At 40.8% G+C, this 14554-nt stretch overlaps 1 protein-coding gene across 5 annotated transcripts in view; it reads right to left on the bottom strand.

The window, feature by feature from the left end:
• Window positions 1-14554, bottom strand: part of Mia3 (MIA SH3 domain ER export factor 3) — a 43927-nt gene that overhangs the window by 3195 nt on the left and 26178 nt on the right. For 2 of the 5 annotated variants that reach the window (XM_059281161.1, XM_059281164.1), the window contains 21 exons: window positions 14129-14260; window positions 10201-10222; window positions 9463-9551; window positions 9149-9226; window positions 8946-9056; window positions 7348-7419; window positions 7070-7174; window positions 6324-6446; window positions 6122-6233; window positions 4889-4944; window positions 4711-4801; window positions 4403-4541; window positions 3433-3534; window positions 2531-2591; window positions 2379-2414; window positions 2238-2305; window positions 2024-2124; window positions 1729-1866; window positions 879-947; window positions 705-778; window positions 552-623 (listed from right to left, as the gene is read on the bottom strand). In XM_059281161.1, the coding sequence (XP_059137144.1) occupies window positions 552-623; window positions 705-778; window positions 879-947; window positions 1729-1866; window positions 2024-2124; window positions 2238-2305; window positions 2379-2414; window positions 2531-2591; window positions 3433-3534; window positions 4403-4541; window positions 4711-4801; window positions 4889-4944; window positions 6122-6233; window positions 6324-6446; window positions 7070-7174; window positions 7348-7419; window positions 8946-9056; window positions 9149-9226; window positions 9463-9551; window positions 10201-10222; window positions 14129-14260 (1851 nt within the window). The remainder of the gene's footprint in view (window positions 1-551; window positions 624-704; window positions 779-878; window positions 948-1728; window positions 1867-2023; window positions 2125-2237; window positions 2306-2378; window positions 2415-2530; window positions 2592-3432; window positions 3535-4402; window positions 4542-4710; window positions 4802-4888; window positions 4945-6121; window positions 6234-6323; window positions 6447-7069; window positions 7175-7347; window positions 7420-8945; window positions 9057-9148; window positions 9227-9462; window positions 9552-10200; window positions 10223-14128; window positions 14261-14554) is intronic. The other 3 variants (XM_059281162.1, XM_059281166.1, XM_059281163.1) reach the window with 2 other exon arrangements.

Below are 14554 nucleotides of genomic sequence, written 5' to 3'. Positions count from 1 at the left end.
ACTACACACTACAGGACAGGAGTTTCCATGTTGTGTTATGTAGAGCAGAAGGCTGAGCAACTGCAATAGCCTTACATGTCACAAGAGTACACACTTCTGTGAACACTGAACAAGTCCAGCCACTACTCAGGACCAGATCAACAGATGTTCCACACGTTTCTGTAAGCAGTCTGATTTCATATCATTCAAAACAGTCTGCCAAGTACACAGGTGCAGGGGTTTTTCAATAGCACAGTTCCAAGCAGATAATGACAACAAATAATGTGATTTACAGTGAGTTTATTTCACTCTTGAGTTTTCAGCACAAAGCACACACCATAAGTTGTACTGATGATTTTTCACTATGTAGTAACAGTTATAGCAAATGCTCTAAACTAGTTAGTAATTTAACCCAAATAGGAAAAACAACACCAACAACCAACCACTCTGGCTCAGTGACACTCCGAGGTCAAGGAGCGTGAACAAGATGAGTATCATGCTTTCATAAACTTTCTAAGGACAAACCAAGCAAAACTAAAGCCTACTCCAGCCCTCAATCTCTAAATACTTACTGCCACTGGATGCTCAGCTAAAGGGGCCATGCTGGAACCTAAGGGGCCGTCAGGCTCTTGGGGAACAGTTGGCTTTTAAAGAAACAAACAGACATGTAAACAAGAGAGGAGGTGGAGACCAGCAGGAAATACTCATCTGCCTGCAGAGCGTACCTTGCCCTCATCGGTGGCCTTGGCTGGAGAGGAGCTCCTGGAGCTGCTGTTCACCACAGGAGCTGGACCTGGGTCTGCAAGAGGCCAAAGAACAACTCAGACTCACCGCCATATGTTCTGAGGAGAATCAAAGTCCCACGTGCATGAGGCTCAGAAAGTGCTTGGGCCCCTTACCAGAAGCAGCGTGTTTTCCAGAAGCCTCTGATGACCATCGAGGGCTAGGTAAATGCCTGTCCAATGACCCTTGAGAAAGAAACAACAGAGCCCTTGACATGTAGTTTTCAGGAGGAATAAACTTACTGTGGTTAGGGCTCAACTCTTAACTAGAAAGCAGCATCACAGATAAATCTGCTAGGTGATGTAACATATGCCTGCAATCCCAAAGAGAGATCTCAATATATGAGTCACAATTTATGCAGAGACTTCAAATATTAAACAAGAACTGCCTCGGTTTTTGTAAATATTTTTAAATTATTTTCCTTTTTATTTTATGTGTATGAGTATTTGGCCTGCATGTATGTGTCTGTACCACATGTGTGCAGTACCCCTGGAGGCCAGGAGAGGGTGTCATCCCCTGGGACTGGAGTTAAAGGTGGTTGAGAGCTGCCATGTTGGTGCTATGAAGTGAACTTAGGTCTGCTAACCACTGAGCCACTGATCCAGCCCCAGGAATTGCCTTAGTTTTAAAGACAACCAGCAGACTTTCTAGTAAGAATATTGGTCTAGTGCTTCTAGCTAGAGATGTATTAGCCTTGTATTGGTGGCATTTTTCCACTCTTGACTTCCAATCTTCATAAGCGTCACAGACAGAATTAGAGTAAGGTGGCATTTCATAGTCACAGTGAAATGTTAAAGTATATAGTATTCTTAAAAAGCAATGCAGGGGCCTCTAGGAGAATATAAATCTTTCTATCCTATGGTAGAGCTTATAGTGACCCACTTTTCTATGAAGACAGATGTGAATTGTAACATAGGAAGAACCCACTTCATGTACTGTAGTGCAGAGGAGTACACCAGTGCTCACCACATTCACTTCTAGGCATGTCTCTTCGACTGAGTGTGGCAGAAAGAGGTCTCCCAGGTGGCTCTGCTGGTAGGGGAGGGGAGCATTCTCCACCACTCACAGGGGATGGGCCAAAAGAACCATTCTGGCTCAGTAGACCTGAAGACAGCAATGCCTTGTTACCACTCCATGACAGCCCCTCTCCCTCCAGTAAGCTTGGAGTCTTTCTAGGACATCATAGCTATTACAGAAGTAAAATGTAATTTACACACATTCCTCACCAAAATCCTGCTGCCCTGTACAAAGCACTTCCTACCTCTCCGGGGAGGGTTTTGTGTATTCGGTCTTCCTGGTATTGGTTTTACGATCACAGGTTCATCTTGCCTCATTGCCATCTTTTGGGTTATTTCCAGTAATCTTGAATATTGAGAAAGAATGGACTTAAAATGAAATAGCAATCAATTCCTTGTCAGGTACCACCTAGCATTAAAACACTAAAAGCACTGAAAACAGCTATCCAAACTCCATACTTGTGCCTTAAGTTAGCAGCTTCTCTCTTCTCCTCTTCCATGGCTCGCTCTGCAGCACGGGCTTTGAGCTGTTGGAGAAAAAGGCATTGTGATTCAGATGTGGTAGGCTGTGCACAAAAATAAAAAAAGAAAAACCCTTACCCAGTTTTCATGAGCTTTCTTCTCGTGAGCAGCGATCTGAAAAGACAACAAACACATCAAGTACATGTTGTTCAGGCTCTTTTTAATGCCCATTTTAACATACTAGCTTCCAAAAACAATCTGCAACTCATGTAGGCCAATAGAGTTTTTACCTGGCTTTTAAATGACTGTTCTGTTTTCTGTAACTCTTCTTCCATTTCTTCAATTCTCCGCCTAAGAATTACAGTTGGCATTATCAGTGAAAACACTACTAGATAGAATGGGCAACAATCCCTTGACTCTGGGCAGCTACAGTTATAAAGATTTTACCAGACATACAAAAACATGGTTTATATAAATTTACTCAAAGTACAGCATAATCAAAACACATTAATTTTGCTGTCATTTCATGGCTAGTGATTCCTAGACTACCATTTCCTTAATGGTTTTCAATATAGTCTCAAGAAAATCCTGCTATGAATATCTGCTTCTATATGATTGCACTTTTTTTTCTTCTATCCAAAAAAAAAGCTAATGACTACTGATTTATCAAATGGTATCATCACTGCAGTGATTTTTGAAGTCACATAGCAAACTGCATTCTTTAAAGAATGACTTCAAAACAGCAGTTCTCAATCTGCGGGTTGAGACTCCTTTGATAAACCTCTATCTTCCAAACCACATTACAGTTCATAACAGTAGAAACATTACAATTATGAAGTAGCAAGGGAATAATTTTATGGTTGGGGGGTTACAACATGAAGAATTGCATTAAAGGGTCGCAGCATTAGGAAGGTTGAGAATCACTGGTCTATATACAACTCCTCCCCACCCTGCTGCCCACAGCCATCTGCAGGAAACAAGGGCCTTCACAGTCCTTCAGTGTGCAAGCTGAGTAAATTTACCTTAGCCTTTCTCATTTGTTAACGTTCCCCTGTGTGAATGAATGGTCTCACAGCCCCTCCCCACTTAGTTTCCGTGCTGTCTTCTGCTATGTAACAGTTGTAGGAAGAAAGTACAGCCCCTGTGAGGCCCCAGCCCCTGTGCAGAGCCCCTGTGCAGAGCCTGAACTTACTTGTAAGTTTTTACTTCCTCAGCAGCCAAGACCACGTTTCCATCTGCAGCTGACAGGCGCTGCTCTCTGTCCTGCCGCTCATACTCTTCTTGACTCAGTTTCCTAGGAAGACCCATTAAGTGATGAAGTCTTTCCTTACAGCAGTCAGCTCTCTCTATTCACCTGTCATTTCCTATCCTCTGTCTTTGTTTGTTTGTCTGTTTGTTGTTTGAGACAGGGTTTCTCTGTGTAGCCCTGGTTGTCCTGGAACTCACTCTATAGACCAGGCTGGCCTTGAACTCAGAGATCCACCTGCCTCTGCCTCTCTGGGATTAAATGTGTGCACCACCATGCAGTTTCCTATTCTCTTAATGCCCCAACACATAAGACATGCAAAGAAATTAAAAGCTTCCCTGACATCCAGGAAATCAAACTCTGACCTCTTGGCAAGCCAGGTGCATATTCTAAGTGTGCCCCATAATTTCCTATGACAAGTAAATAAAACTGTAAAAAGACTATGCTCAGTGGATAATCTGCACTATAGGTTGAAAGTGCCCTCCCGTCTATGAAAAACAGCAGATTAGCTCAACTAAAGAAGGGCCAGATACTTCTTTCTGCCCTGGGTAGGCTACTAATTATTTTCTTATGTTGTCCTAGAAGAACTGTTGTATGAAAAGCCAGGTGTGGAGGTGCACACCTGTAACCCCAGCAGTGAGGCAGAGGCAGGCAGATCCCTGAAGCTCATTGGCCAGCCAGCCTAATAGAATAGATGCTCTTCTGGTCAATAAGAAATATGTCTCAAAAATAAAGGTCGACATCGAAGGAGGAAAAGACAGCCAACTATGACCTCTGACCTCCACACCCCCGCTGTGGACACATGTGCATACCCAAATCAAGTACATATAGTATACACACAAAGCCAACACCTAGCCACAAGCACACACACACACACAGACATACACACACACACAGGTAGACAGTGGGACCCTACTTCTGCAGAGCCATCTCCTTCTGCTGGTAGAGCTCATTCAGGATCTCCACTTTCTGCCTCAGAGTTTTGCACTCGTCTTCCAGCCCGGCTTTAGCTGTCTGCAGAGAACTGCAGTCATCTTCCAGTTTCTTGATTTGGCCTGTAGGGGATACACAGGACTTCTCTGTATGTGTGCAGAGGCTTGAGAGACAGGGCTGAGGGGGCAGGTCTGAGAAGTGAGAAGCATGAATACCGCAACCTATTTTTCTTTCAAATCGAATTTTAAATTCTTTCAATATACAGCAATTTTTGTCTCCAGCAGAACCTACCTTCCAGGTTACATTTAGTGGACATTGATGTTCTTAGCTTAAGTTGTAAAAGTTTAAGATCCTCTTCAACTATTGATACTGCAGTTTGTGTCTAAAAATTACAGAAGAAAAAATCTAGTCTTAACAATGAGCTATCGGAAGGCCTCTGGATGCTCCAGGACTACAAACAGGACCATACCCGAGAGATGTCCATCATCTGCTCAACTCTGTGTTTCCTCTTCTCACTTCGGTCACCTACAAGAGAAAAGACTTCAGTTTCCTTTTCTTCCTTGCTTTTTAAAGACATTTCCATGACTTCCCTCAAACAATGATCATATTCAAACAGTGGAATAAAAACAAAAACAACCAAGAAAACTGATTAACTGATTTAGAACTGAAATTCAGATGTACAAAGTTAATTACCAGTCTGTGCAATAAAAAATGGCATCCTCGCTCCAAGACAGAGTGCTTTCTTCTCTCAGCTCACCTCCCCTGAATAAATATCTATGTAAAGACATCCAGACCATTGTCCTCCCTCAAATCTGCTGCCAGGTGTGACTTAAAGCCCGCGCAGTGGTAAGGAGCAGTTAATATTCAACTTGGGAGACATCGGAGACAGTTCATCAGTTAACATGCTGCCCTCTAGCATCCTACCATGTAACTCTAGCTTCTTACCTGGCAGCTTTAGCTGTGATTCCAACCACCTCAGGCCTCTGAAAACAAACTGCAGGTCTTAAGACCAGAGCTAGGGGGCTGGAGAGATGGCTCAGAGGTTAAGAGCACTGGCTGCTCTTCCAGAGGACCTGAGTTCAATTCCCAGCAACCACATGGTGGCTCACAACCATCTACAATGAGATTTGGTGCCCTCTTCTGGCCTGCAGGCTGAACACTCACTGTATACATAATAAATAAATAAATCTTTAAAAAAAAAAAAAAAAAAAAAAAAAAGACCAGAGCTACAGAGACCACACTCCTCATATAAGGATGAGGCAGGGTTTTTTTCAAGACAGGGTTCCTCTGTGTAGTTTTGGAGCCTGTCCTGGATCTCACTTTGTAGACCAGGCTGGACTCGAACTCACTAAGATCCGCCTGCCTCTGCCTCCCAAGTGCTGGGTTTAAAGGCGTGCACCACCACCGCCGCCCAGCTTTTTTGTTTGTTTGTTTTGGGCAGTTTTTTAATGCTCAGAGGCAGGAGATGACTGAAGCAGCCCCACTGTACACGCCAGTGTCCTTTGCATGCCTACACTACACTGCACTACACTACACTACACTATGCCCGAGGAGAAAGCCAGCTGGCCCAACACAGACATACATCTACAAGTCTAGCAGTGCAGCCCACAGCCATAAAGCTTACCCTGTAAAGCAGCCTCAGTGAAATGAAACTGAAGTGCAGAGGGCAAAATAGGCCCAACCTCCCCGAGACAGATCTCACCTCCCACTTCTCCATTGGCCAGCTCATCTGACTCATTTCCTCCTTCACTCTGGTCCTCAGATTCAAGTTCACACTCTACCCGATTCAACTGTGTGATGCAATTGGTCAAAGCCTAGAAAAGAAGCAAATGGTGTAAAAGCCTTTTGATTTTAAATCAGAAGAATTCACGGGATTAAGTGTGTACTCATGAGGATAAACTTACATCAATATTGTCATCTTTGTGAGTCAGAGCTACTTCTAAGTCTTTCTGGGACCTCTCAAATGACTTGATTTGTTCAGTAAGCTCAGCATGCGATTTACTCCACTCTTCAATCTGCTGCTGCAACTGAAAAATCAAAACGTATAAATCCCTATGGTGCAGGGCTGTGTATAGGAGACATCTAATCTATGGGAGACAGCGGGTGGGAAGCCACACCTCTCCTTGGCATGTCACTAGGAGGAGCTAAAATATCAGTAAAGAAAAGGGGTGAATGGCTACAATCCTCAGAGCTGCCGGAAGAACATCAGTCTGATCAAGAAGGTTGACCCGATTATTTCAGCCTTCAGAACACGATTGCTAATTCAACTTAATTTACTTCCAGGATGAATGGGTGGGCACATCTCAGACTCCTAAATCCAGACTCTGATCATATACCTCCTCTTGGTCAATAAAGAAATAACTATTCAAAGAATGGTTCTGAAATACTTATCTGATATAAAAATCCTAACTATTTTTCAGGCTATTCAAGTCAACGACTGACTGGCATTTGAGAAAATAAAGAATAAGCCCACTGAATGCTGCAGTAAGTGGTAGAGAAAACTCATACACAGAAGACATCTGCTCAGTCGGGACAGACACACGGCTTCTACTTCCCAGCACCCAGCCTGAGTCCTTCCTTCCCTTTAATGAGGTCTAAGAAAAGACTACTGAGAGGACATGCCATCACGTACTAGTGGAACTTGCCTTACCTGCTCTTTCTTCTTCTTAAGCCTGGCATTTTCTTCTTGAACCCGATGACATTCAGATTTTACATTCTCTTCACTAAGCTTGGCTTCATTAAGGGCAATTTGAACCTAATGTAAAACACTCCTAGTTAGTAAATAAATTCCAAAGGAAAAAGTTATATTTTCTCAACCAAATACCATACAAGTTTCATCTTTTACATGTTTTAGGACACATCAAACTTTTGCTCAATCAGACTAAGACAATACTATTACTCTTGTGTAGGATATACAGACAGCCTCACCTCTGAAAGTTCTGATGCATTCATCGAAATGACATCCTTCAACTTCTCAATAGACTTCTTGTTTTCCAGTATCTGACCCATGAAAGCAGAACACAGAGCCTCAGGTCTCAGCAGAGTCTCTGGTGTACACACTATTGCTGTGATAAACTGTGACCAAAAGCAACTTGAGGAGGAAAGGGCTTATTTCTGCTTACAGCTTATAGTCCATCATCTAAGGAAGTCAGGGCAGGAGCCTGGAGGCAGGAACTGATGCAGAGGCCATAGAAGAACACTGCTTACCAGCTAGCTTTGCATGGCTTACTCAGCCCATTTTCTTATAGTTCCTAAGACCACCAGCCCAGAGGCAGCACTGCCCCAAGGGAGCTGAGCCCTTCCACGTCAATCATCAATTAATGAAATGCACTACAGGCTTTCCCACAGGTTAATCTGATGAGGGCATTTCCTCAACTGAACTTCTCTCTGTATTAACTTGACATAAAACTAGCTAACACACACTAAAGAAGAAACACTAATAAACAAATCCTATGTTTTTGGTGAAGTAAGGGATCCAGTTTTGGCCTAAGTGGGGCTGGGAAATCAATGTAATAATAATACAACCTTCTTAGTTATGAGATAATGCAGATGACCACATAAAAAGATGAAAGAAAAAAAAATCTTTCAAATTAATGTTATTGTTTTCTTCTATCTCCGGCTCCTCCTAGTGGTAGAGAAAAACTAAAAAAAATTCTCTGCCTAACCAAGCCTGCTAATGTACACTAATTTAGGAGACTTAAGCTAAAGGATCATGAGTTCAAGACCTGTCTTGGTTATAGGTGGAGTTCAAAGCCAGCACGGGCAACTTAGTGGAGATTGTCTCAAAATTAAAAATTAAAAAATTAAAAAATAAAAAGTGGATAGTGCTATAGCTCAATGTTAGAATACCCACTTACCCTGTGTGAGATACTTGGGGGGTGGGGGTGGGGGGCGGCTGTGTGGGGGATAACCTATACTGAAAACAGTAGGATTTGGAGGAAAATAGTTAAATCTCATACAGAAGAATTCCAAAGACTTCTGAGGAAAACATCAGCTCCTCAAGGGGGTGGAATATGTAATTCTTCCCTCTAACTGTGAGCCATGCATAATGATTTCCAAAAAATACAGTAAGCAAAGAGCTGAAAAGAATAATTTAACATCAAAGGAATATGGCTATTACTTCCTTAGCTGGGTGATTAGCTCAGCTGGGGTAGGATATAATGGGAACTATTTTCTCTGCAACTGTTATATGAAACCAAAATAAGTTTATTAAAATGAGAATTTTTAAAAAACAAAACAAGATCTAAGAACCAGTCAATAAGGCTAGAATTCCTAGGTAGTTTACCTGTTCTGGAGGACAGAGCTAAACTATTTGGCAATTACCCAGTGTTGAGAACACAAATACTCTTCCTATACCCATAAGAATAAGTCGTTGGGTTACAAGTTAAAATTCTCCAAAGTAAGTCACAATTGGTTCAACTTCCCTGAGTCCTATTTTCAATTTAGTTAAGAGCATGGGGAGAGTTGCCCTCGCCACAGAACCATTCAAAAGCCCAATTACATCACCAGTTAGCAGCTAAACTTACCAAGCCCTGATTCTTGACGTTCTGTTCTCTTTCAGATTCTAACATAAGATGAAGACTTTTGGCTTTGTCACCCAGAATTTCATTAGTTTCTTCAAGTACCCTGATTTTATCCTTAACAAAAAAAGATGCTAATATTAGTAAGAATTACTCATTCCATTTATTTTCACTTTTAGAATGCAATTCTCCCCCAAGAAGGCCTTTACCTTGTATTTAATAGCATCATCAGAGAGAATCACATTTTGTTTCTTGGTTTCTTGAACATATTTCTTTGATTCCTTGATCTATGTAAAACAAAGCATTTAAGGTTAGTAGTTACAACTTAGAATTAACTACAAATTATAATGCTACCAAAATCATGTCCAAGTGCACAACCTCCTACAGATAGCAGCTACTTATGTCTTGGATGGCTCATAGGAAGTGATAAAGTAAAATATGAATCTTAAAAAAATCATAAATGGAATGTTAAGACAAATATTCAAGCTGGAACAAGGGGAGAAAGTTAAAAGAATAATTATACCTTTTGTTCATAATTTGACAGTTTTTGCATAAGTTCTGCATTTTCTTTCTTGATAGTCTCCAATTTTTCAGAAATTTGCTTCTCAGTAACTAAAAAGAAGGGAAATATGTAAGTCTGTAAGCCCAAGATGAAGCACACTCCAGTGCATTAGCAGCAAAGGCATGTTATCAGGCATTAAAAGGAAAACATGCTCTGCATGACTATTCTGCCCTTAAAGGCACTCTGTAGTGACTGGAATAAGGGTATAAGAATATTAAAGTTTTAAAAAATACAGTATGAAGACTTTAAATTTATTTTAGAGATATAGAATTTAAAGAAATGCTATAACTTGATCCCATCTCAGAAAATGGAATTGCTTCAAATGTCATTTGCAAAGAGAAACTGAGAAATACAAGCTATCAGTTCATTCCACCACCCTGCATGTCATCTACCCAAATCATGATTTAGCGTGTTCACATGTAACAAATCTGCACGGCACCAACATTCAAAGATGATCTGCCCTTGTTAACGATTCCTGTCCTCCCCACTCCCTTAGGTTGCTGCTCTCTGTTGCCTGTCTCAGTTGGCATCATAACAGTTCTATCAGCCAAGCTGGTGGCCTAGAAACAGTAAACTTCCAGAAGTTAATAAAGCTATCAGACATGAGAAGTCATGGCATCTCTGTCTAGCTTACAGAGAACTCACATCAAACACCAATGCAAAGGGTTGATAAAAGGGAAAATGAACCTAAAGATTTACCTTGATATACTCTACTCTTTACCTAGAAGAAAAGAAACGAAATTAAATTTGTTGTCAAAACCTAATTGGCATATTGTTCCTAATATAGCCATAAACAAATGAGAATTTAGTAACAACTTGGATCAGAAAATAAATCCACAGTATTAAAAATAAGGAAAAGCCGGGCTGGCTCGATGGCTCGGCAGGCAAAGGTGCTTGTCACTAACCCTGACATTCTAAGTTCCATCCCAGGACCCACAGGGTGCAAAGAGAGAACCTGAAAGTTGTGCTCTGATCTGCACACATGCACCATAGCTCAAATGCATACAAATGGATACATAAATGTAATCTTAAAGAAATGTTAAAAAGACAAAGCTAAAGGCATTTCAAATGAAATTGGTACTAATACTTCATAAATAGCCTCAATAGATAAAAACACTAAGATGTGTATCTGGTTTTGCAGCTAAAAGTATGTTTGTGCATCTATTAAAAGAGCACCAATCTTAAGATATGAGCACTGATGCTTAATAACACATGTGGCTACTAGCTCAGCAATAAACATATCAATCATTTTTTTACTTGATATCATCTGACAACTCCCAATAGCTAGAGTAAACTCTAGAAATGAGTATTCAAAAAGACAAAGAAACAAAATTAAAGAGAAACTCTTTGTCTTTAGATATGTACTCACCAGAAAACATCCTAGAAATCCTATTCAATGATGTCTGCCTGCTGAATTTTGAAATAATCTGACAGGAAAGGGGCAGTGGATACAGCACTTGCCAGGCAAGTGTGAGGACCCGAGTTCAGATCCCCAGAGTCTGTGGGAATGGTAGTGCATATATATCTGTGACCCCAGTGCTTCTACAGTGAGATGGGAAGCAGAAGGAGTCTCCCAGAATCCTGCAAGCCAGCAACCTGCCAGATGTGGTGCTGAACTATTAAAAAAGAAACCCGGTCTCAAAAAAAAAGGAAGAAGGTTAGGACTATACCAGGGGTTGGCCTTTGAGCTCTGCACATGCACACTCACACACACGCATGCACACAAACATCATGGACACACAAAAAATTAAAAACAAACTAGGAATCTGATGGAGTACCATATGACTTCCAAGACTACTAACAAGGGTACACTGGTACTCAGCCTGGAAAGGATGTATTTCCAAAGGAAATGTACAAGACAGCTGATAGCTAAAACCATCTGGAGAAATAAAGCTGAGGCAGTAACTAGTGCAGAAAGATTTACTACGTCTGTTTTTTTCTTTTGAGATATGGTCTCATTCTGTAGCTCTGGCTAGTCTGGAACTCGCTATGTAGACCTAGTTAACCATGTACTCACCTGGCTCTGCCTCCTGAGTACTGGGGTTATAGTTATAGGTGTACGCCAGAACACCTGGCCCAAGTTTCTTTTTTTTTTTTTTTTAAATTATATTTATCTGTGTGTTTATGTATAGGTGTGAACATGCCAGGGCATACATATGTACACATGGAGGTCAGAGGACAACTTGTGGGAGTGGGTTCCTTCCTTCAACCATGTGGGTCCTGGGATAAAATTAGGGTTGTTAGTCTTGGCTGCAGGCACCTTTATCCACTGAGCTACCATGATGGCCCACTAAATTTCTTTGTGACTCAAAATATATTTCTCCTTTCCAATGCCACTATTAAAAATTTTTTTATATTTATTTATTTATTTTATATGTATGAGTGTTTTGCTTGCATAGATATATGTGTACCCCATGCATGCTTAGTGGCTGTGGAAGCCAGAAGTGGGCATTGGATACCCTGGAACCGGAGTTATAGATGATTATGAGGCACCATATGAGTGCTGAGAATCAAGCTTGGGTCCTCTGCAAGAGCAACAAGTATTCAATCCTTGAGCCTTCATCTATCTCTCCTCCAGCCCCGCAAATGCTACTATTTTTTAAGTGATGAGATACTCAGACCCATCCACAAGCCAGCCATGAAATTTCAATCTTATCAATATAAAACATGCATAAATATCTTGTTATAAGAAAATGCATTTGGGGACTGAAGAGATGGTTAAGAACAGTTGCTGCTCTTCCAGAGGACCTGGGTTCAATTCCCAGCACCAACATGGCAGATCAAAACTGTAAACTCTAGTTCTAGGAGTTAAAACAAAACAAAACGAATGAAAAACTTCCAACACAGGAAAATGAATAACTATCTCTCTAATGTTATAGCCTTGTCAATCAAAGAATAACCTTCACTTATCCCATTTCACCCAAACAAGAGCAGGTATGTTTTTTGGGGTTTTTTTTTGTTTTGTTTTGTTTGTTTTTGTTTTTCGAGACAGGGTTTCTCTGTGTAGCTTTGCGCTTTTCCTGGATCTCACTCTGTAGCCCAGGCTGGCCTCTAACTCACAAAGATCCTCCTGCCTCTGCCTCCTGAGTGCTGGGATTAAAGGCGTGTGCCACCACTGCCCAGCCAGAGCAGGTATGTAGGAAGAAGCAAAGCCCAGGAATCTCAGGGAAAGCCTGGAATTGAGATACAATTCCAAAGGTGAATTATAATCTGAAACACAAAATCTGCTTAAGAAAAAAAAAGGAATGAAAATGTAATAATGTGTCTTTGGACCCCTATAATCTGTAATTCCAAATAAAAAGGAGATTTTTGGAGCACCACAGCATGCAATCAAACCAGAAACTTGGGAAACATATACGAAGAAAAAGACTAAAGCTTGAAAGATGGCTCCAGGATTAAGAGCACCGGCTTCTCTTACAGAGGACAGGAGTTTGGTTGCCAGCGCTCATGTTAGGTGGCCCACAACCACCTAGAACTCCAGCTCCAGTGGATCTGACAGGCTCTTCTGGACTCCTCAGCCATCCACATTCCCATGCACACATGCACACATGCATGCACATACAACACACAATGAAAAAAGACTGAAATGACCTCATCTGCTGGCCATGTGTCACTGTGCTATACTACTTGCAGTGTGTGTGCATGTGTTTATATGTGCAGCTTAACTTCACTTTCAGGTCGGTTTGTGCTTCGTTCCACTTCCCACTAAATCACGAGCATTTGCTGCACCTCACTGTCTTTGTAGTCATCAAATATTCCAGGATATGAATATGTATTAGGTTGCTGCAAGTTCCCGCTCTAATAAATACTCTTCCAGGGCTGACAAGAGAGCTTAGCAGGCAGAGGTGCCTGCTGCCTGATGATGTAAGTTGGATAATGAGTTCAATACCTGGAATCCAGGTATAGGGAGAAGATGAGAACCAGCTCATGGCATGTGTACAGGTACACATGCAGAAAACACACACACACACACACACACACACACACACACACACACACACACACATACACATACATACACCCCAATAACTAATAAAAAATAAAGACTGTCTCATTGAACATTCTTATATAAGATCTTTAATGTATGAATAGTTCTTTATTTCAGAAAGATTACTACACAAGATATCATACTATTTAAGAGCATAGTTAATATCCATCCAACTTCATTTTTTAATCTCCTGATACATATTATGAAATATATTATATTTTTAAATATATTTTTAAGGATGGCTTTAAGAATTCCAGTTCTACTTATAGTGTGCATATATCTACCTAATGGTATAGGAGTTTTTTAAATCAAAACAGTTTTCCCATCAAATTTATAAATATGTTATCTTGTTCTCTTAAGCCTTTATCAATACAAAGATTACACTAAATTACTTGACAAGTTTATACAAAGTTTATACCCCATGTACTTTTTTTTTTTGTTTTTGGTTTTTTGAGACAGGGTTTCTCTGTGTTGTTTTGGTGCCTGTGCTGGATCTTGCTCTGTAGACCAGGCTGGCCTCGAACTCACAGAGATCCACCTGGCTCTGCCTCCCAAGTGCTGGGATTAAAGGCATGCGCCACCACTGCCCGGCCCCCGTGTACTTTTGAGTCATGTGATAAGATAATTTAATTTACTTACAACAAGCATAGTTCTCCAGGAGAAAATTGCAAATGAAACAATTCCCAAGACTGCAGTAGCGATCACAGGCTGCCATGGTAGTCCATAAAAGTCAGGGCCAGGCTGAACATTATCAGGCAACGTGGCAATTAACTGAAACAGACACATTAGAAATAATGGAAAAAACCTTGAAAATTTTTTACAATAAAACATTCAAAAAGAATCTTCATGGAAATTCTAATCAGTTTCCATTAGATAAGTACTCCCGACCATGTTCAATACCTCCCACTTTGAGAATTACAGGATAGATATTGTCAGACTCATATTTGTTTGACTTGTAGTGTTTCCAAGCAGAGTGTCTAAATACCTTTAAGTAGGGCATACATTTTCAATTTCTAATATTGTGCTGTCCATGTATAGTTAGACATTCCCTGGACCATTCTTTTA

This window comes from Peromyscus eremicus, chromosome 15 (assembly GCF_949786415.1).
Source record: "Peromyscus eremicus chromosome 15, PerEre_H2_v1, whole genome shotgun sequence".
Classification (NCBI taxonomy): Eukaryota; Metazoa; Chordata; class Mammalia; order Rodentia; family Cricetidae; genus Peromyscus; species Peromyscus eremicus.
Note: the sequence above shows the minus strand (reverse complement) of the source record. Positions and strands in the feature narration are given on the sequence as shown.